The following is a 20,904-nucleotide window of genomic DNA, read 5'->3' on the forward strand; positions in this document are numbered from 1 at the left end:
ACACTGCATGCTGTTTACATCAGTGTTAGAACTATCTGTCAGACCTTTTCTGTGTTTTTCCTTCTACTGTAAGGAGCATTGTAGTTTAACTAGAGGTGGAAGTGGATTGACCAGGAAGAGATTTAGCCCCAAATCCTAGTGACTTGTTTGGAGCTAAGATTTCCTTCTGGGTTGATTCCACAGTTGTTCGCAGTGAGTGCCATGGAGAGTGCTAGGTACTGAAAGGATGAGGAAAGCAGGCAAAATTTATCCAAAATTTCTCTGTCAGAGCAGCTTTAATGAGGTGTTAGCTGATAGGAAAGGATGCAGTAGGTTATTGCTAACTCAGTGACACAAGTGGGGTAATGTGTTGCTCCTGTTGAGTTTGTGGAGCAGCAGGGGAAACAGATATATGAGCAGCATCCTCCAGTGTGACAGCACGGTGAAATTTCATCCTGAAGCAATCTGAAGCCCCTAATCTTGGAACTATTTGATAATTCAAAAATAGTACTGGAGGAATCGATAACTCCCCTTTGTGTGGAAAGCTGGTGACCGGGTTTATTTTGCTAATGTTGAATTCTTGTTCCTGCCACCAAATGACCTGTATGTTGTGCGGTGCATTGATTTGTGCTACTGTTAGAACTCCCGTGCACAAATGTGCACTTGTCTTTACTGTGAGCAGGAAACATGGGGATAAAATGTCAAGAATACTACTCTTCTCGCAAAGTTTATTTCTGAGATAGAAAGTTGCTAGCACAAGTTAATGTAGACACATTCTGTGAGGTGTTATTGGCAGTGATACATTGTAATGGCTCTGGCTCTCTAACTAGATGTTAATTTGAGATATATTCATTCCTCAAAGACTTTCAGTCCAGCTGGAGTTAAGAGCCTATGACTAATTTTAAAGAAATGAGGAGTAAATGTCACTGCCAACTTTCCTTCTTCCTAGTGCAAAGGAGGGTTCTAATTTTAAATCTGTATTTGAAATTATAACAGCATCAGCTATTAGTATTAAGAGGGTTTAATATGCAAAACGTTCTGGTTTTGGATGTTGATGCTAAAAATTAAATGAAAAGTGTAGATATCTACAACTTTGAACTTTTTTTAAGTGCAGAGTTAGTAACCTGGTTTTGAAAATGCTGTGTGCAGGAAGCATTGATATGTGACTGTACCAGAAGTCTGCCTTGGAAGGCTTCTGTAGTATTGCAATTCAAGCATGCAAAAGAAAGCTGATGCCCTTCATTCTGCCTTATCTATTGCCCTTTCTTCAGAAGAAAAGCCAATAAACTTATCAACACAAACCACAGGCCAACTTACAAAAGGCTTTAACTACTGGCACCAGGAAAATATCAGTGAAAGATTCTGTATGAACATGGGTGCAAAGAGCTGAAACAGTATGGTCATGAGATGGTGTCCTTCAGGGGTTTTGCACAGATATGTTCAACTATTTGACATTTAAATTGTCTTTTTTCTGCTTAAACACTTGCAAATCCATCCCTGTAGCATGGATAAATGAAGGCGATTGGTGAAGCTCTTTCTTGCCACTGGCAGCCATCAAGGGTTTTGCTTTTCCAGAGCACTTGTGTTCCCTGTCCAGCTGAGATGCCTCCTATGATGATGCTTTTTGAGGTCATCATACAAAACACTATCTAAACCAAAACAGGACTTTTGTCTTGGGCTTGACACGTGATAAGCCTCTATGGGCTCTGCTGCAGTATGCACTAGAGCTTCAGCAGATCTGTATAATCTAGCAGAGAAACAAAATCTCCTTGTACCCCACTTGCCACTCCTTATAAGTCTCCTTGAAAACAACCCCTGGCAACCAATTTCCCTGCCAGAAGCAGAGTGTGCTACTATTAAGGAGGGAGTCCAAAGCTTCATTATGGTTGTCACACTGTCTGTAGGTCATCTTATGAAGACGTAGTGTTGCATGACATTATGTATTTGCCATGGTAGTGTGCTGATCCCAAATTCTCTTGTGTTATAGCACTAATGCTGTTGTCTTCTGTGCAGGAAAGAAAACATTTCCTTCTTAGAATGGGGTGTTTGAGAGTTGAAATAAGTGGAAAAGATGAGACAACTTGGGGTGAAATTTAGATCTGCAGAGGTGGACAGCGAAGGGCTATGATGACTTGTAGCCCCTGAGATGGCTCTATGCACAGAGAGGAGGGTGTCACACACTGAGACCATGGGGATGGGGGTGGGTGCCAGTGCCTGCCACCCAACTTTATACATATATTTTATCCTCCTAGTCTGCCCTGCTCTCTCTTTTTGAACTTTGCAGTTGGTGGGGAATATGAACGGTTTGATGCCCTTCATTTTGGTCCCTGCTCTCTGAGACTGCTGGAGGACCTTTTCTATGCTGACTCCAGGGGAGCCTCCAGTGGCACCAGGTCAATTCTGTGCCTAAAAATGAATGGTGCAAATACCCCTTCAGTGATTCCAGTCACCAATAACCATCCTGACACCCTACTGAAACTTTTTGTTAAATGCAATAAATGTATTGCCTAAAGCCTCTGGTTTGGTTTTGATTTGGGTTTTTTGTGGGGGTTTTGGGTTTTTTGTGTTTTGATTTTTTTTCCTTTTTTTTTTCTTTTTTTTTTTCTTTTTTTTTTTCTTTTTTTTTTCTTTAAGCCATGTAATAAACTCCAGTGACTAGAAAACTATTCTGACCTGATCGAAATTGCTAGAGTCTGTTTAGGACAGAAGCCTAATGGTTACATGATTTTGTGTAGTGCAGTCTGGGGTAAATATTGTGCCAGAATGTAGGCAGGAGTTTGTTACTCACTGAGGAGGTCTGTCATGTGGACAGCCAGGGTATGCTTTCAAGGCAGAGATGGAGAGAACATAAGGAGCATGTAGAGCCTGCATGGGTGCTCTGCAAGGAGTGCATTTCCCCTCCCAAGCACACTATTGATCTCAAGGAAATGAAACACCAGGAAGATGGAAGCATTGCTCACTCAAAAGGATAAGGAAGGGGCTGAGAACTGAATTAACGAGGAAAGGAGGGCAGCCCGGTCTTTCGATCTAGGAGCTCTTTATTTAGTGTGCCCAGTATTATAAAATTCGACAAGCCCAAACCCACTGCCATTGAAAGCAAAAGCACAAAGGTTTCAAAGGGTCGGTCTTGCTTTTCTGCATATGCTTCATCTTTAAAATCCTGTTTGTATTTATTTGCAGATTACTATGCCCTCTTCGGTACTATGTGCCATGGCTGTGAATTCCCCATTGAAGCTGGAGACAGGTTTCTTGAAGCTCTGGGCCACACTTGGCATGACACTTGCTTTGTATGCTCAGTAAGTAAAGCTAGTCTACATTTTAAACAAACCCATGGCAAGCAGTGCTTGTGCTAACCTGACCCATATGGGAGTTAACAGCTATAGCCTCTTTCAATCCTCTGAGCCCAAACAGAAAGCACTTTCCCAGTTATTTGGAAGGTGTGTTGCTATTGTGAGCCTTTGGCACCGGTCCAGAGGAGTTGGCCTGGATTGCAGCCATGTGTCCTAGCATTTAACCCTTGATGTTTACTTCCTCGGAGTAAGCGTTGAAGGCCATACAGGAATGGGCAGCGTTCCTAAAGTAGCAAGAGTGCTTTTGACATAAAGGCACTGTAGCCAAAGTATCACCTGCTAATATTGTATGACAAAAAAAACCCCCTCCAATCCTAATGACTGGATGGTTTTGTTTTTTTTAAATGCTGAGCCTAACTCTGCTCCCAGTCAAGAACCTGTTTACTTAAAGAAAGGAAGGTTATGCTTACATCAACCATTAGTATTACATCAAAAAGAGTATCTCTAACAAAAAGGTAATAACTCTTACTGTTTGAATATATTTGTGCATAGAACAATGCCATGATTTGGCATTCTGAATAAAGTATGGTGTCATACATCCATCTGAATTGAGTGATCTTTTCTTTTTTATCCCATTTCAGGTATGTAGTGACAGTCTGGAGGGTCAGACTTTCTTCTCCAAGAAGGACAAGCCACTATGCAAGAAACATGCTCACTCTATCAACATCTGATGCTTGGAGCTCATCTTGTGTAACAAATGTACTTAGCAGAAAGAAAGGTTAAAATGTCCATGTTAAATAATTGGTTAAAAATATTTATCTATGATTTTCTAGAATGGAAGAGAGACGTGAAAACTTGTGGAGGGGGTTGTACACTAATTTTTGGAGCATTTATCAGTTAGGGTTTTGCTTCATAAAAAGATAGGAATTAGGAATTGCACCCAAGCCAAATGATTACAGTGCCTTTACCTCTACACTTGGCACATTATTATTGGTTTCGTGATTTTATGACCACATTTATATCTGCTTCAGTATAAGCAAAACATCCATAAAAATAAATACCTGGTATAAAAATAAATACCTGGTATTAGAAGTCTTGGTTTTGCTGCTATTCAACAAATAAAAGGAGATCAGCTTCAGCAATCCAGATCACTTTATTGTGCTGGTTTTTTTAAAGTGTGTCTAGAAGTATTGCAGCTCAGCTCCATTAAAAGGAACTCAAAGCAAAGATAAGATTACACAGAATATATAGTTCAACAACTGGTATTTTTATCTGATACTCATATACATGAAGCCTCCTGCACAATTACATGTACCTGTGCCTTTGCAGTTAAATCTCTGATGGGTCTGCAAAGGACAGAGATTTTTTACAAAGCAGTTAAGTGGGGCAGTGGCTATGCTGATGAACAAGAATAGTTTAGAAGATGCCACTTCAAAAACGTAAATGGGATACTCTTCCTTAACTCATGTAATACCAGAACACTAGCCAAAAATACCTGCCAGTGAAGGTGTGTTTGACGGGATAGAAATGTCAGAGCAGATCTTAAAAAACAGGGAGCAAGGAGTTACACTCTTATGTTTGCAGTTCAGGTTTTAGGTAGTTTTAAGTGCCTTAGAAAGGGGAAATTGCACTGACTCTGCAGGTAACAGTGGTTTATATCAAGTATGTGAGATTGGTGTTGAATGAGGGAAACTGAAGTGCAACTGAGGACATTGGTTTTTTTCTCTCAGTACATTCTTTACCATGTAGCTCATGAGTATGTATATTGGTGGTGTGCCAGGTAGTGTACCGAAAACTTACTTTCTTGCTCAGCTGTTATGATTTTTATTAGTTTAGGTTTTATTTCTCTCTTTTTTCTCCAGAAGTAGGGAATATCTTGTTGAATAATGTAATATTGTTAGGCAGCTCAGTATCTCTCAGTTCTTGCAAGGGAGCAGAGAGACAATGCTGTCATTATGCATTTACTGCAAGCCAGGAGACATAGCCAATTCTGTGGCTGGATATGAATTTGTCCTCCCCACAGAGAGTCAGCGCAAGACCTGTGCACCAGCTAAGTCCCGCTTAACTTCTAATTAAGCCTTAAATGATATGGAGCAATTTTAGGCAGATAGGGAAGAGTTGGTAACCGTTTGCATAGGGTGAATTTCGCTCCAGCAGAGTTGCACAACAGAGAAGGGGGCCCTCTCAGGGCCAGATCAGATTCCTGAAGGAAACTGAATTTCCGTGCTATTTAATTCAACTGGGATGTCAGGGCTGAATTGTTAGTCTTTAGTGCTCTTTCCAGTAGACATTAAAAATAACCATTTACTGGTTTTGTTGTTGTGGGGGTTTTGTTGGTTTTTTTGTTGTTGTTGGGTTTTTTTAATGATACAAAGGACAGGTTCATCCATAAAACCATGGGGAAAATCACAAAAAATTGCCGTGGTTGAGTAAAGCAATTGTAACAAGGAACGTCAACAAAAGAGGGGGAAAGAAAACCAAAATTGCTGTGCTGAAATATGAAAATATATTTGGCTTTCTTATTAATTCAGCAAGACAGGTTCATGTTGTGGGGCTCTTTGACTTTACTTCCCGAGGTTGTTTTTCTTCAATACTACCACATTTCTGTTTTTAAAGTTATGGTGGTACAGAAGAAATGGCATAAAGCTGTTTAAAATGTTTACACTCTTGTAGATGTACCCTTTTGTGAGTTTGGCTGAAAATCAGAAGGGTGGAAGCAGACTGGACAAGATATGGTAACATATGAGCCAGGTTGCTTTTGAAATTAGGTGGAATGTGGAGAAATGAGACCTAGAGACTAGGTTTCAGTGGAGCTATATTGCACATGCATGAGGAAAGAGGATGGGAATGCACAGGATGAGGTGTACAGTAATTTCTGCAATTCAAACCTCGCTCTTTTAAAGTAAGAGAGAAACTTTACAGTTTTTCATTGTTCTTAAAATCAAATTGAATTTTGTTTAGTTTCATAATTTTAATTGGAATTATATTTCTTAGTCCGTATGCTCTAGGGTTTGAAATTTTGCAGTTAATGAATTTGAGGACAAAAGCCTGAAAGGCTCTGATAGTACTGCTTCATTTAGCTGCTTTGCCTTTTAATTTCTGCTTTTATCTATTTGTTTAAAATTTAAAAGGAAGCATAGAGTCACTGATACATAATGAATATTTAATGGCTCTACCAAATTATATAGATCAACTAAAAGGAACATAATTTTTATCGTTATTTTAATAAGTGAGATTTTAGTAGAGCACTTTATAATAATGCCATATATCTCACTGAATATTTATTACCTTTTATTGTTTAGGACTATTTCATACTGGTATCTTTGTATTTTATGTTATTTGTAAGCCTGCATATTTACCTCTAGAATCTTTGGTGTGTAAGTGTGTGTATGTGTATGTATATATATGTACTTCTCTACACATGCACACATATGCATGTACATTGAGAGACATAGGTATATATGCACATATACATACGTATATTTGACTGCAGACTTGATGTAGTGAAAAATCGGCACCGTTCCATCATCATTTGGGGATTTCGTGATACTTCCAACTAATTTTCATACAACACGTATAGCATTCATGTTTTGAGGGAACGTTACAAAGTCAGGAGAGACATGTTAGTAACCTAACTACTGTAGTTTTTTGCACGCATTTTCAGTCAGTAATTATTTTTCTTCCAAAACTGCCTGTAAGCAAATCGGGTTTAACTCTGTTTGAAGGTAGAAGGTCTTTGTAAGTGAATAATTGAATCATGTTGAAAGTTTCAGTATATTGTAACTAAATAACTGAGAATTATGTGTAAATATAAATGCTTAATATAACAATGCAATAAACTTAAAAGCAAAAGTTGAGTTGTGGTTCAGTGTGTGTTGGTCTGTTCAGTTGTGTACCTGTTTCTTCATGGAGCTACTCGCATCATCTAGCCATATGAGTGGCTTTGCAAACAAGAGTAAAAAGGGGAACTACACCAATTCACAGATTACTTGTTTGAAATTCCTTTTTTTTTTTTTTTTTCCTTTCATTGTTTTATGCTAAACAACCAGCTGTTAAGTCCTGGTGATTTCCTTGCCTGTGGCTAATAGTCCTTGGCATCAAATTTTGGCTGTTCATGTTTGCAAATTTAATTATAATTAAAAAACCAAACCAAACAAATAAACCCAACACAACCCCCCAACTCTCTATCTGTCCTCAGTTGTTTTGTGGTTGTTGGATGTTTTCTTCTTCTGAATCATAGTCAGTAAAAGAAAGTTGTGATTGTACACATGAATAGATATCATTTGAGTTGCTTGTTCTTCAGGTTTTTTTTGGTTGAATGGAGGTTTGCTTTATGGAAAAGGACCTGGGGGTCCTGGTGGACACCAAGTTGACCATGAGCCAGTGATGTCTCCTTTGTAACAAGGAAGACCACCAGCCTCCTGGGGTCCATTAGGTGGAGCATTGCCAGCAGATTGAGGGAGGTGATCGTTCTTCTCTGCTCAGCCTTGGTGAGACATATCTGGAGTGCTGGGTCCAACGCTGGTCTCGCCAGTACAAGAGAGACATGGACGTACTGGAGTGAAGACCTAGGAAGATGATTAAGGGCCTGGAGCATTTGTCATACAAGGAGAGGCTGAGAGAGCTGGTACTGTTCAGCCTGGAGAAGAGCAGGCTCAGGGGGGACCTCATCCATGTGTACAAATAGCTGGAAGGGGGAGTAAAGAAGATGGAGCCAGACTTGGCTCAGTGGTACATAGTGACAGGACAACCATGAGGATTGGTCAAACACTGGCACAAGTTGCTCAGAGAGATTGCAGAGTCTCTGCCCTTGGAGATACTCACAACCCAACTGGACACGGCCTTTGGACTAGACAAGGTCCCTTAATTTCCAAAGGTCACTTCCAACCTCGGTGAGTCTCTGATTCTCCATCTTTTCTCAAGGTGGAATGAAAGATGAAAATACGGTATTGAACACTGTAGAACATATAACAATGGAAAACTCAGTATTGGCCAATTCCTGTTTATTTGCTATCTTCACTTCATTCTACTGCCCATCTAGAATACTTTGCAATGCTTGTTTAGAAGCATTTAATATTTTTCCTAAGTTGAGACTGTTCAAGGAAATATTGCCTGCTCTGGCAAGCATTATCTGGTACTGTACTTAGCCGTGGCACACAGCAGTCTCCACTTTCAGCATGGGATACTTAACTGTCTACTATAACATGGCCAATTACTTCATGATAACACCAGCCTGGTAAGACTCTCCTTAGCTGAGTATCTCTTAACTAGGCAAATGCACTGCTGTTTTCTACCTTTATTTACACAAGCAAAGGAAAACACTGCACACAGCTCTATAAAATTTAGAGGCAACTTTACAGAAAACTTGCTTTCCCTCCAGTGTTTAGACTATGGATGAGACAAACGCAAGTCTATTTGCAAACAGTATATTAAACTCCAGAAGCCAAACTTTTAAAAGCATCAAGTCTGCATTTGACGTTTTAATGGCAAAGGTTTGGTTTCTATCAATCACAACGTCATGTAACATTAAAATGCACCGACAAAAAAAAGAGATCTGTCATTCATTCATTAAGACACTGTAATCCAGTGTAAGATTTATAGGCTTAAAACTCAACGGTGTGTTTTCACAATAAATCCACTTTCACTGCTCAGCACAGAACAAATCTCTCTGTCACTCAAAATGTTTGCTGGTCAAAATGCCCTGTATGAGATCTTCAAAGGGTTTTTCACAAAATTGCATATAAATCCTTTTACCAGCAAAGGCTTAATTTAGGTTTGAGTTTTACTTTCTCAGGACATTGGTTAATATCTTGTGCTCAGACAAGATCTTGGTTATATCAGAAACACATAGGGCCCTAATTTATTATTAGCAGTCTGGTGTTAATTAGGGGGAATTACCAGAAATAGTTTGCTTGATGGAAATTTATTACGGGATCACACTTTACTGATGGCAAAATAGGAGTCACTGAAAGAGTGCAGCTCCTTCTCATAACCAACTAATTAATAAGGTGCCAAAATTCCTCTGAGAAGGGTTTGGTCCTAACTATGGGAACCTCACAGAGCAAATGGTTCCTGTGCAGTATTTAAAATTTAAAAGAGGAAAAGAGAGAGGAGAAAAAGCTGCCCAGCAGAAGTCTCAAAAGTGGTACAGCTTTTTCTTGAATTTATGAAAGAAAATATTTAGCTGTGTTTCCAAGCTCATTAAAGAATTGCTTTTCCCAGACAGAAAAACAACAGCTAGTTTATAATCTCATTTGGTATGCTTGAACTTGGTTTTCAGTTTTACTTGTGCATACTATACACTACTGCTTGTAATTTTATGAATTGGGCTTATAATGAGCTTTTATATTGCTCTTTATTGCTTTGCCTAAAGATCTTTTTCATATCATTTGCCATGAAAGTTGAGGTTGGCATAGGTAGGAAACTTGTGTTGATGACTGAAAAATAGGGCAAAGTATTCACATCTCTGATAAGCCCAAATCTAGTGTGTGTATGGCAGTTTGGGGACAGAAAACCACTATCTGTTGTTAGGGGTCTTATGAAAGTTTTATTTGTGTCAGAATGGCATGTTATAATAAGATAGAGTGCAAGCAAAAATGTTTCTAAAGAAATTTTAAATCACCATGCTAAAATTTAAATATTGCTGATTTGGAAAAATATTTTCCGTAAGATTTTTTTCCAAAAATATTTAAGGTGATAAGGTATGCAAGTTGTAATAAAAGGCTTTTGTATTTACACTGGAAATACCTTAAACTCTTTAAAAATGTTTAGTGTTTGGGGTATGTTTTACAAGTTTTCTCCTATACTGTGAAACTAAGGGTTGTGTCATTGTGCTCTGACTAATATTCACACTTTCCCTAGGATGACAGTTACTTCCTTTTCAGTACTCATGTAGTCATGGCTTTGCTTCCCATATTTCTTACTGTTGGGCAGTGCCGTTGTTTGTTTTAAAGTATTTCAGTACAAGATAATCCTGTCACATGTGTCCCTTATTTCTCTTTGTGATGCATCAATGAAATGTCAAATGTTCCTTTGGTAAATATAAACTTGCACTAAATTTTGGCACACTTCTGAAGTGTCAAGTTTTCCCACCCAGAAGTTTCCGCTTGAAAAATAGCTCAAGATACTAGACCAAAGCAGTAATTCTATCCTACATAAACTCTTTCTTTCCCTTGAAATCCATCAAGCAGAAGGGAAACACATGAAAACAAGTGTAGGGCCAAAATCATTGAAAACCTAAGCAGATGCAGCCTCACTGATTTCAACTTATTCCCCTCCGAATTAAAAATGACTGGTATCAAAGCTGTGTTAATTTTATGCTTACATTTGCCCAGTGAGTGAGATCAGAATTAAACTAAAGGATCTGGGTCCTTGGTTTTAGCAAGATTTCCATTAAGTGTCACAAATCTACTTGAAGGAATGCTCTCATTTGGTAGATGACAAAACAGTTGAGTACCACGCTACCCAGAGACAGGAACATCACTACAAGAAATAATACTGCTTCCTAATGGTGTATTTCATTTCTCAAATCTCGGATGTTGAGTGTCTCTGGACGAACCATAACAGGTTAGGTAAGAAAGTGAAAATCTTTCCCTGATACCAATCTGCCTACACTGACACCTTGCTGATTCAATGAAATTTAATTGAATTGTTATACACTTCCACTGAAATAGAACATAAAATTTTTGTACTCATCCTGTGCTTGGATCAATATTCTCTGAGAATAAAAAGGATGGTAAATTAATAAATTATTTGGCTCAGCATGAAAGATGAACTATTGGCATTTGCATTAAGTTGAGGTACTCTTTGTAGGTGTTACCCATATCAGCGTTCTTCAGCTTTTCTTGCCATTTATGTTGTCCTAGCAGCGTTTCTCCAAACGATGTAAACCTTTCAAAGTGTCCTTTAAGGGTGGATTGAAAATTATTCAGATCTCTCAAAAATTACTGGAGTATATATTTTTTTAAATTCACTTCCATTATTGAAATTGTTGATCATGACACATAAAGCAATCACTTACCCTCTCCTACTGTGTGCAAAGAATAAATTACATTTTATAGGACAGGACTTTTTTTTTTACTATACAGTGTGTTTTTCCTTGTATGTTCTCAGCCTGTGCCTGTTGGAGGCAGGTAGGGTATAAAATAGAGCAGCTTAATATTTACAGCACCTAGGGTCCAATCTTGGACTTATACCTGGCTTTAAACAACCCCAGTGAAGTTAATCTGCTATGTGACTTTTTTTTCCCCCATGTGGTACCCACTGACAATCAGTAGAGGATTACTGGGAAATTCTGACCAGTATCTGACCAATATCTGGAGAAGCAAACAGGTTGGGTTTTCTCTGAAATAATTCAGTGTGTATCAATGGAAGTAAAATGACACTACAATAAGGCTGCAAATAAATCTGGCATATTCTTCCTTATTTCTATATATATTTTCTCAAGTATGTGGCTAATCAAGTGGGGTTTTCCCACTTTTAATAGAATGCATCTAATAGTTGGCTAGAAGGTCCCTCTGCAAAATTTGGAGAGATATTATTTTTTGATGCTTTCCTTTTTCATTTATTCCAAGTGGATGTCTGTCGTGTCTTGGTGGAGATCAGTTTCTGAGGATGCTCTGATGAAGTCTGTGATAAGTCCCCCCAAAAATAGCAATAGCATATTTTCTTGCTTAAAATTTGTCTTTTACAAGGTCCCTAGAACTTTAGCATAGGTTTCCTCATACCATATTCACATTGTAGGCAGTTACATGATGGTAGTAGGAGAATCTTGTATTTTTCTGCTCAATGGCAATTAGCATTCAAGGATTGTGGTGTATTGTGGGAGCATTGGATCGCTAGTTAGACAATGTTATGGTACTACCGTGAAATCAAGAGTCATAATTTGGAGCTTGATGGGATAGATGTGGTAATCATAGTGCCACTACACAAAGGGTGCAAACAGTTAAATGAAAATCAATATATGGGAGCTGTGGATTACCACCTGCATCCAGGCTCCAGCTCCTTTCCTTGCACAGGTCCTTCTGCTGCAGAGATCTTGGCAGAAGCAGCCAGCCAGGCCAGTTCATCCCAACAAACGCCCCTATTTGCTGTCTCTGTTGTTCATCTCCCATCCCTCTGCCCAGCAGCACGCTGTGACACTGAGCCTTTGCTCTCCTACATCCAGAGAGCCAAAAATACATCTTTGGAGGCTTATGTATAGGTTAGATTTTTAAATTAAGTTCAGGGCTAATCACTGTTGAGTGTGAGCATGAGTCTATCAATATGTGTATGACTTAACATAATAAATCATTTGTTTTTCAGGGAGCATGTTGAGAGAAGACTACCTTCTTCATGGCAGGGGTTTGCAAAATCGACCAGGGTGGAAATTGGCACTCCAAATTAGTTCCTTTGAACAGTAACAGTGTTTGCTATTCTGGCCTTCGTGTTTTCCCATGATATACGGTAAGGTCCTGTCTTGCTCTTGGAAGGAAGAAAAGGCATGCTGGGCAGTGATTTTTAGTTGTGCTTTCAGTCACTGTAGAGACAGAAGGGAAAAGCAAGGTGCAGGGGGGCCAGGAGATGGGGCACAGTGATAGGAGGAAAGGGGAGGTGACAGTAGGAAACAGTTTGGGGTTTAGAAAAAGGGCAAGAGCTTGTAGGAATCATGACATTTTGTCAGTTGTTTCTTGTCAGAGGTTCATGCGAGCATGGTCTGAAGAAGGGGAATGATTGGGGGGGGACGACGACAAGGTAAAACAGCAGGCAGGAGCTGAGGGTGCTCCTAAAGGTAGAGCTTATAGCCTCGTGGCAGCGGACTTTTCTTCCCTCCCTATTCTACATTTATATTCATCACCAAATTGTGCTTATTTTTCTTCTGCCGGCTTTTTTCATGGAGGTTGAATAGCTTTTTCATGTTCATGATGTACTTGGGGGGACAAATAAATCCTTTTTTGTCATCGGCTGATCCTGGGCTACCAAGAGGCTGAAGCGAGTGTTGTTTAACATTACCACTGCTGGCTGCTGCTGCTTCAAATTACACTGTCCCATCCTGTGCTGTCTGTAGGCAGCAGCCCTATCTCAAATTCCCCCAGGGCTTTGCTTCTCTGAGCTTCTTCCAGCTTCTGGCATGGCCACCTCTGCTAAAGTCCACATGGAGATTTTACAGAGCAGTTCCATGGGTCTGTGAGTGGGAACACACCTCGAGCTGCTGCTGCCCTTGTGCAGTACCATAACTTGCAGGGGATGAAATGGACTGGAAAATCTCATCCAATCATTAAAATTAAGCTTTTTACCTATTGGTGTGTGCAAAGTTGGAGCTGCTGTTCTCCACATGCTGCGCAAGGGAGCACTGAGTGTCTGAGCTAACCTGTGCCCCAGTGAGAGGTGCATCCAGCCGCTCTGGGAGCTGACAAATTTCTGGAAGCTCTTTGCTGTAGCTCATGGTTAAACAAATCCATCGCTTCTTCCAGTCTGTGGATTATGTACCTTGTCCAGCACTACCCCAGTGCATAGATTTCATATCCTCCTTCATGTCAGCCAGAAATTAATAACTTCATGAGGATCCACAGAGCTAATCTGCAGTCTGATACCCTGCTTTGTCATTTTTGTCAGTGCTGCCTTGTTTAGAGTTCCTGTCCATCTAGAAGAGCTCCCTGGCCCTTCCCCTCCTGCCTGCTACCAGCTCCAGCAGAATTTGTAGCTGGGTGGGCAGGGATGGGGGACCCAGAACAACGGTGGTCCCTCTGCCAGGATGCAGCTTGTGCTGTGGCCGGCGGCGGTCCTGATGGTTACCTGCCCCAGCTGCTGTTTAAAATGGCTGCAGGCGGCTGGCTATGAGCTACGATTTGACCTAGTGGTGGCTGGTTGGTGAGGATGCTGGAGGAGGGAAACGCCTCACCTCTCGCAGTCCTGGGCATCCCCTGCCTCGGCCAGGCCGGTGTCCCGGATCATGGATGGAGGAAGCCTCCAGGAGCTTTTGCTTTTCCGTCCTTGTCCAGGTTTGTTTCTCCTGGGGCACGTCCAGCCCCAGTTGGCTCTTATGAGGCAGGGTAGGGATGGTGCCCTGAAGAGCACAGGGGATGAACCTGCAGCACGTTTTAATGCGCATTCAGTGTTTGGGGGTGAAAGACATAGCTTAGTCCAGAGAAGTGTATTTAATCATAGAGCAAATGGAAAAAAAAACCCAACAAAGCAAACCCAAGTGTTTAGCCATCAGTGTGTTCTCTGTTATTCACAAATGGACTTGGTAATGTGATTGAGTTAGATGAGCCTAACGTGCCCCATGGTAAAGGCTGTTTTCTCTTTCTTATTATACATAGTTTGATGTTTACAAATCATAACTTAAAAAAAAGATAATGGAAATAAACTTTGCTTTTGATTCATCAGCTTTTTGAGGGGGAGCAGGGATGCTTTCATTTAATTGCATTGAACTGTACTGAATGAGAGCAGATTCCTATGGAAACCAGAGCATACAGTCAGGTAGTCAAAGGCTGTATCTGAAGGACTGAATTGGCACTATCTGCTTCCTGACTTTGGAGTACTTGAGTTTTCAACCTTATGGATGTTTTTTTAATGGAATATAGTCTGTATAGCAAAGGCACGCACTGGTGTGGTGTTTATATCAATGCTCTAATCTGGTTCAAAGCTCAAACTGTTCAGAGGTTTGGAGTGTAAAAATAAATCCAAGGGAAGATTTATTAGCAGACAAAGGCCAGGCACAGCAGTCAATTATATGACCTGACTTGTGCAATATCTATATGGCTTGTGTGTGTGTGTTGTGTGTGTGTTCATGCAGTTACAGAAACAAAGGCCTCTATAGTGAAAGATACCCTGAGCAGCCTCTTAATTCCTGCCCCCCCCCCCCCAAGAAATAGATCGTACTATGCAGCAAACGGCATGTGAGGCAAGAGGGCTTCAAGTGTCTATTTGCTCTAGGTAGGAAGAGATTAGTAAAAGGGCATGTCAAGCTCCTTTAATGAGCAGAAATGAAGTTGCTTTAAATTCTACCAGAGATTTTGGGCAAACTCAATTCAAATATTCATCTCTAAGTTAAAGACTTGATATACTAGGCATGGACACAAAAAGCTAGAGCAAAACTTGTATAGCTGAAGCGGAAGCTAATTATACAGCCTTTCTTGCAAATGGAAATTCTAAGTGAGGACTTTTCTGGTTAATTTAATGAAAATCATCCTGATACATTATTAGACTCTTAACAGTTGGCCAGAGGAGATACGTGGAAGAGAGAAAATAGAGACAGAGAAGGAACTGATGATACCGGAGAAGAAGTGGTGCTGGCAGTTCAAGCAAAACAGGATCAAAGAGGAGATTGCTTTTAGGTGAGGTAAGCTAAATATTTTGCTTTTTTTTTCCTAATTTTTTCCCCCCACAGCTTAGATGGAAGCATTTGCTTCATTTTTCTCATTGGATAAATTGGCCAGAGATATTAAGCAAACTGTTTATTTTGTATTAATTCCAATCAGTCTGGTTTTAATTATCTTTCTTTTGTTATGGTTGTCATATGGATAATACTATGCAGATGTATACAAAGAATAGAAAACCTTATGCTCTGACTCATAAAGGTGTTGAACATAAAACGTAACCTGCAGCCCTTCTCTCATTCTTGGTCATTGGCTCTGGACAGAGGAGCTCCATTACAGCACTCTTTACAGCCTTTTGACCTGGGATCTGGACCCAGGGAAATGCCCACTGGAATAAGAGAGAGACTGCAGGTTGCGAACATAGTATTCACTGCCTGGAACCCAGCAAAGCCCTGATGCACGTGCTTCCTCTTAAACATACAAGAAGTCCCCTTGAAGATAATTGCTTTATTAGGCTTTGATTTCAAGCAGTCTGTTATAGACATCTTTAAAATAATATTTGTAAGGCAGGTTTATCAATGTTTATATTCCTAGCCTTTTTTTTTTTTAATTATTGTTTTGAAATTGAGCAGGCTACTTCTCTTCCTTGCAGACCCAGACAATATGAACACTTTCTAAGCTCCTCACATTTGTCTCTTTATGTAGAGGGTGGGTTTTATCAAAATGATTCACAACAATATTATTGTTACTCCGCATGGCTGAATTTGTGGAAGGTAACAAGTTTAAGTGATCTTCAATCAGTGTAATTACTTACGTGACTCTAGTTCCAGCATGAATCTTCTCCCGAAAGTTACAGCTGCTTAAGAGACAGCAGTGGCATTTTTTAATTCTGGACAGTGATGTATTTAGTAGTTGACATGTTATATGGTTGCATAGCTAAAAATAGCTGCAGTCATTGGGACTGCTGCTTCCTGATCCATATGTACCTGCTGTGGACCCTGTGGTGCAACAGTGTTTTGGGTTTGTGTGGTGGGGTTTTGGTAGCGAGGGTGCTCCAGGGGTGACTCCTGTGAGAAGCTGCTAGAAGCTTCCCCAGCTCCAAGTCAGACCCACCTCTGGCCTGGGCCGAACCCATCAGCGACAGTGGTAGCACCTCTGGGAGAACAGATTTAAGAAGTGGAACCTGCAGCGGAGAGGGAAGTGGGATGTGAGAGGAACAGCTATGGAGACAGCAAGGTCAGTGCAGAAGGAGGGGAGGAGGTGTGCCAGAGGAGGGGATGCCCCTGCAGCCCCTGGTGAGACGGCAGGCTGTGTCCCCCAGCCCGTGGAGGGGAGCGGGGGAGCAGATGCCCACCTGCAGCCCGGGGAGAGAGGAGCCCATGCTGGAGCAGGGGGATGACCCCGGAGATGGCCGTGACTCCATGGGAAAGCCCGTGCTGGAGCCGCCTGTGACTGAAGGACTGCGGCCTGCAGAAATGACCCACACTGGAGCAGTTCGTGAAGGACTGCAGCCTGTGGGAAGGACCCATGCTGGAGAAGTTCTGTGGAGAACTGTCTCCTGTGGCAGGGACCCCACAGTGGAGCAGGGAACAAGTGAGGAGTCCTCCCACTGAGGAGGAAGGAGCGGCAGAGACAAGGTGTGATGAACTGACCCCAACCTCCATTCCCTGTTCCCCTGTGCTGCCGGGGGGAGGAGGGAGAGAGGATCGAGAGTGGTGTTGAGGCGGGAAGGAGGGAGAGGTGGGAGGAAGGTGTTCCAAGGTTTGGTTTTACTTCTCGGCTTCCTTGTTTTGATTTGATTGGTAGTAAATTAAATTGATTTTGTTTCTTCCCCAAGTTGAGCCTGTCTTTTGCCTGTGACCATAAGTGATGAGTGATCCCTCCCTGTCCTTGTCTCAACCCACGAGACATTTTCTTCTCATCCCACTGGGACCAGGGGGAAGGAGTGAGCCAGCAGCTTTGTGGTGCTTTGTTACCAGCTGGGCTTAAACCACGACAAAAAGCTATCCTCAAGTCAACAGCATTGACCTCTCAGTTCTTGTTGCATGGAGGTCTAATATGTCAAACCTCAAACATGTCACTGATCCAGAATTGGGCAGATACAAGCTAAGAGAGAAGATTGATGCTGGAACTAGAGGAGAAAATAGATATTTATAGATGCTGTGAGGAGAAAAGAGGCCATCTGAAGCTGGTCGGGTTGGCGTCTGATGCAGATACAGCAGCCAAGAGGGGAACCGTGCCTGGTGGTGCGGGGCTTTGCAGGGCTCAGCAGCAATCACCACTGGACTTGGCCTAGATGGCTGCCACCAGTAACTGCCGCACCTTCTTACGAGAAAGCAGCTGCCGTTTTTCTAGGGGATTTTTTAAAGCACCTTGTGTTTTGTCAGAGTTTCCCCACTCGTGTTGGAGAGGGTTTCTGTGTGTCGCCTGCTTGGCTTTGTTCATCAGCCTGCCCCTGGCAGGAGTGGTTTCCCTTCTGCAGTGCCATGGAGGAGCCAAAAGCAGTGCTGTGGCAATGAGTCCAACAAAATGTCAAAATAGGTTGTGTGCAGATAGTGCCAAGCAGCCATTTACCTGTTGGGAATTACAGCTGATGGACCACCTTCATGTGGGAGAGTTGGCTTTAACTTTTAAAAGTCCGTGTGAGACTTACACTGTGTACAAGAAACACGTCACCTGCAGTTTTACAAGTGAGTCTCAGGTGCCCTCAATACACCAGAGCACAATAAGAAATAAAAGGTTTAGAGAGGAATTTAATTCAGTGGCAAATAACTCTAACAAAACAGATATTCCAGAGCTTGCTGGGATAACCTACCAACTTTGGCATAAAATATTCACAATAAGGCAAAGAAGGACACGGATATCTGCAAAGAAACTAGGTTTTGTAGCTGCGGTTCCTAGTTCATGTCCACCCAAAGTAAGACCAGCCCCGTCACATTTATCTCATGCTTGCATTTCAGGGGTGGTTCAGGCTGCCTTTACTGTTTTGTGGGGCTCCTGGCTTTCCCCCTCCCTGGGGAAAGCACAAGGAAGATGCACACGGTGCCCTGTAAAAGGGAGAGGAGACAGTAAAAGTTTGCTTCCTTACACAGCTCTCATTACAGATGCTGTCCAAGCCTTCCAAACTCCTCTTCAGAAATGAGATAGCATTACAGTGCCTTTGCACAGGGAATACCTAGGAAGAATTGAAGTGAAATTATTTAATTGTAGAGGCTGGAGACTTTTTTTTAAAAAAAAAACAAAAAGCTGTAGAATTGAAAGGGCATTCGTGTTTCTATCTTTTTGAAGAGACTGCAGGTATAAAATTATATTCTATTACATTTGCTCAGAATTTGAAGCCTCTGTAATATATACCGTCTGTATAACTTATAAATGTCAGAGCCCTTCCCAGCAGATTTCACCTGTAATGTATGTAATGTAGGGCACTTATGCATAGCCAAAATTACCCTTCCTAAATAAGTTTCAGCAGGGCTTTACAGCCCTTGTTACAAGAATAGTTCACGCTGGCATGTGGTGTGAGTTTACCCAAGTGGACTGAGATGAAGGGAAGCGTTACCTCAGATCTTGATATGATTATTTGCCCATCTGTGTAGTCCTCCTTTGAATATTGCCAGGATAGGAAATATAAAATGGCTTCAAAATGTCAAAGTCTTTAATTAAAAAGTAAACAAAACAGTGAAATCTGAAGCTAATATTACAGGGGGAAACAAAAATAGGAACAAAAGCGTAGGTAGGGACTTTGATATGATTAGTCAAATGCCAGTGAAGCCAAAACTCAAGCTCTGAGGGTGTTTCGTGGGAAGCAGTTAAAGTGATCACTGCACTGCTTGCTTGCTGGGTGCCGGGATTGTCAGCAGAGCTAGGACTGGTTTGAGGGTTGGTTTTTTTCTGAAACACTAAAATTGAGGAGCTGGACTGAGAGAGGTGGTTGGGATCCTGAGTGCGGCAGCTCCCAGGGTTCCCTGTCTGCCTGTCCTTGGCCGAAGAGGAGCACGTCCACTCCTTACCACAGCCTGCCTGGGCAGTGGAGGCTGAAGCCAAAACCTCACGCGTCGTATTGCCGGTGTGTTCTCACCGTCACTGAGCATTACAAGGTGCGGAAGCGGGGCGGACGGGAGAAGCCCGGTTATGACTGGCGTTTCATCGATGAACATTGCAGTCCTGTTCTCTCGGCTGCGTCCCGGGCTGCACCCCCTGCACCCGCCGGTGCCTCCCGCACCTTGCACCAGGGCGGCTGTCCCTGCCTGCAGCTCCGGGCCAAAGAAAATAGGCCCCAAAAGGCAGAAAGGTTAGCTCATCTGTTGCTTATAGCCTGCAGTCTTCATTCACGATGGCTACTATATTGGGAGTTTTCTTGGAATACGTAGTTATAAATGGTAATGGGAGTTCTCAGAAATATCATTTCAACTCCCTGTACTTGTAACAGATGCCAGCGCATTTGGGCTCTGATCGCAGTTTCCAACCTTGCCCTCATCTCTGAGGCACTCCGCTTCCTTCCACCCCACAGACAAAAGATGTTGGGCTATAAAATGGAGGGGGCAGCGATCTGGCAGAAAAATCAGTTTGTCATACGCGTTTCAACATTTGTCACATCTCCCAGGAGCTGCTCGTTAGCCAGCTTGAAGTGACTGTATTTGCATGCAACACCAAAGGACAAACATGCCCTTAAAGTGATCAGCCTGCAAACATCCCGTGCTGGTCCAAGGGAAAAGATGACTTTTTTTTTTTTTTTTTTTCCCTAGAGAGAGAATGGAAAGTAAATGGATTTGATGTGAGTTTTTCTGAAAGCAAACGAGTTAACAGAGAAAAAGTTCTTTAGAAAATGTCATTGGCTATTCAAGAATAGAGAAATGGGAATTGAAAGGGATATCACACTTCAATTTTAACTAGCGGTTTGCAGTCGCTTTCTTTGGATATCCTCTTTCCTAGTTGATATTTCCTCTGATTTATTCCACTGCAGAAGTGGATCATTTCAGTGAGTTTTATGTAAGTCCACTTGGCTGTTTTACAGTTCTCTGCATGTTTCAATATATTCCACTGTTAAAAATTTTAAAAGTAGGTGGGGAAAGAGGAAGTTTCTGGTTAATATATAACAATTTCTGAAGTCAATGTGCTTGGACTCAATTTTTCAGGGCATTTTTCCAGATATCTAATGATGCCAGAAAATAAAAATAGCCAACTAGCAGGACCTTTCCTACAAACTCTTCTGCAACCCAGCAGAAGTTTCATGGCCCTAATCAGGTCCTTTTCTACCATCGTTGGGAAGAAACTGAAAAAACTATCGCAGGCACACAGAAGAAATAGAAGTGCTGTATAAAACTGCTATAGATTACAAA

The 20,904-nt window shown here is 41.5% G+C and overlaps 1 protein-coding gene across 1 annotated transcript in view; it reads left to right on the forward strand.

The window, feature by feature from the left end:
* LOC142032284 (PDZ and LIM domain protein 5-like) overlaps positions 1-7,126 on the forward strand; it is a 50,399-nt gene extending 43,273 nt beyond the window's left edge. Inside the window, exons 11-12 of the mRNA XM_075030776.1 lie at positions 3,160-3,275; positions 3,911-7,126. Coding sequence (XP_074886877.1) covers positions 3,160-3,275; positions 3,911-4,000 — 206 coding nt within the window. The 3' untranslated portion in view covers positions 4,001-7,126. The remainder of the gene's footprint in view (positions 1-3,159; positions 3,276-3,910) is intronic.
* Positions 7,127-20,904: the final 13,778 nt, after the last annotated feature.

This window comes from Buteo buteo, chromosome 1, assembly GCF_964188355.1.
Source record: "Buteo buteo chromosome 1, bButBut1.hap1.1, whole genome shotgun sequence".
Classification (NCBI taxonomy): domain Eukaryota; kingdom Metazoa; phylum Chordata; class Aves; order Accipitriformes; family Accipitridae; genus Buteo; species Buteo buteo.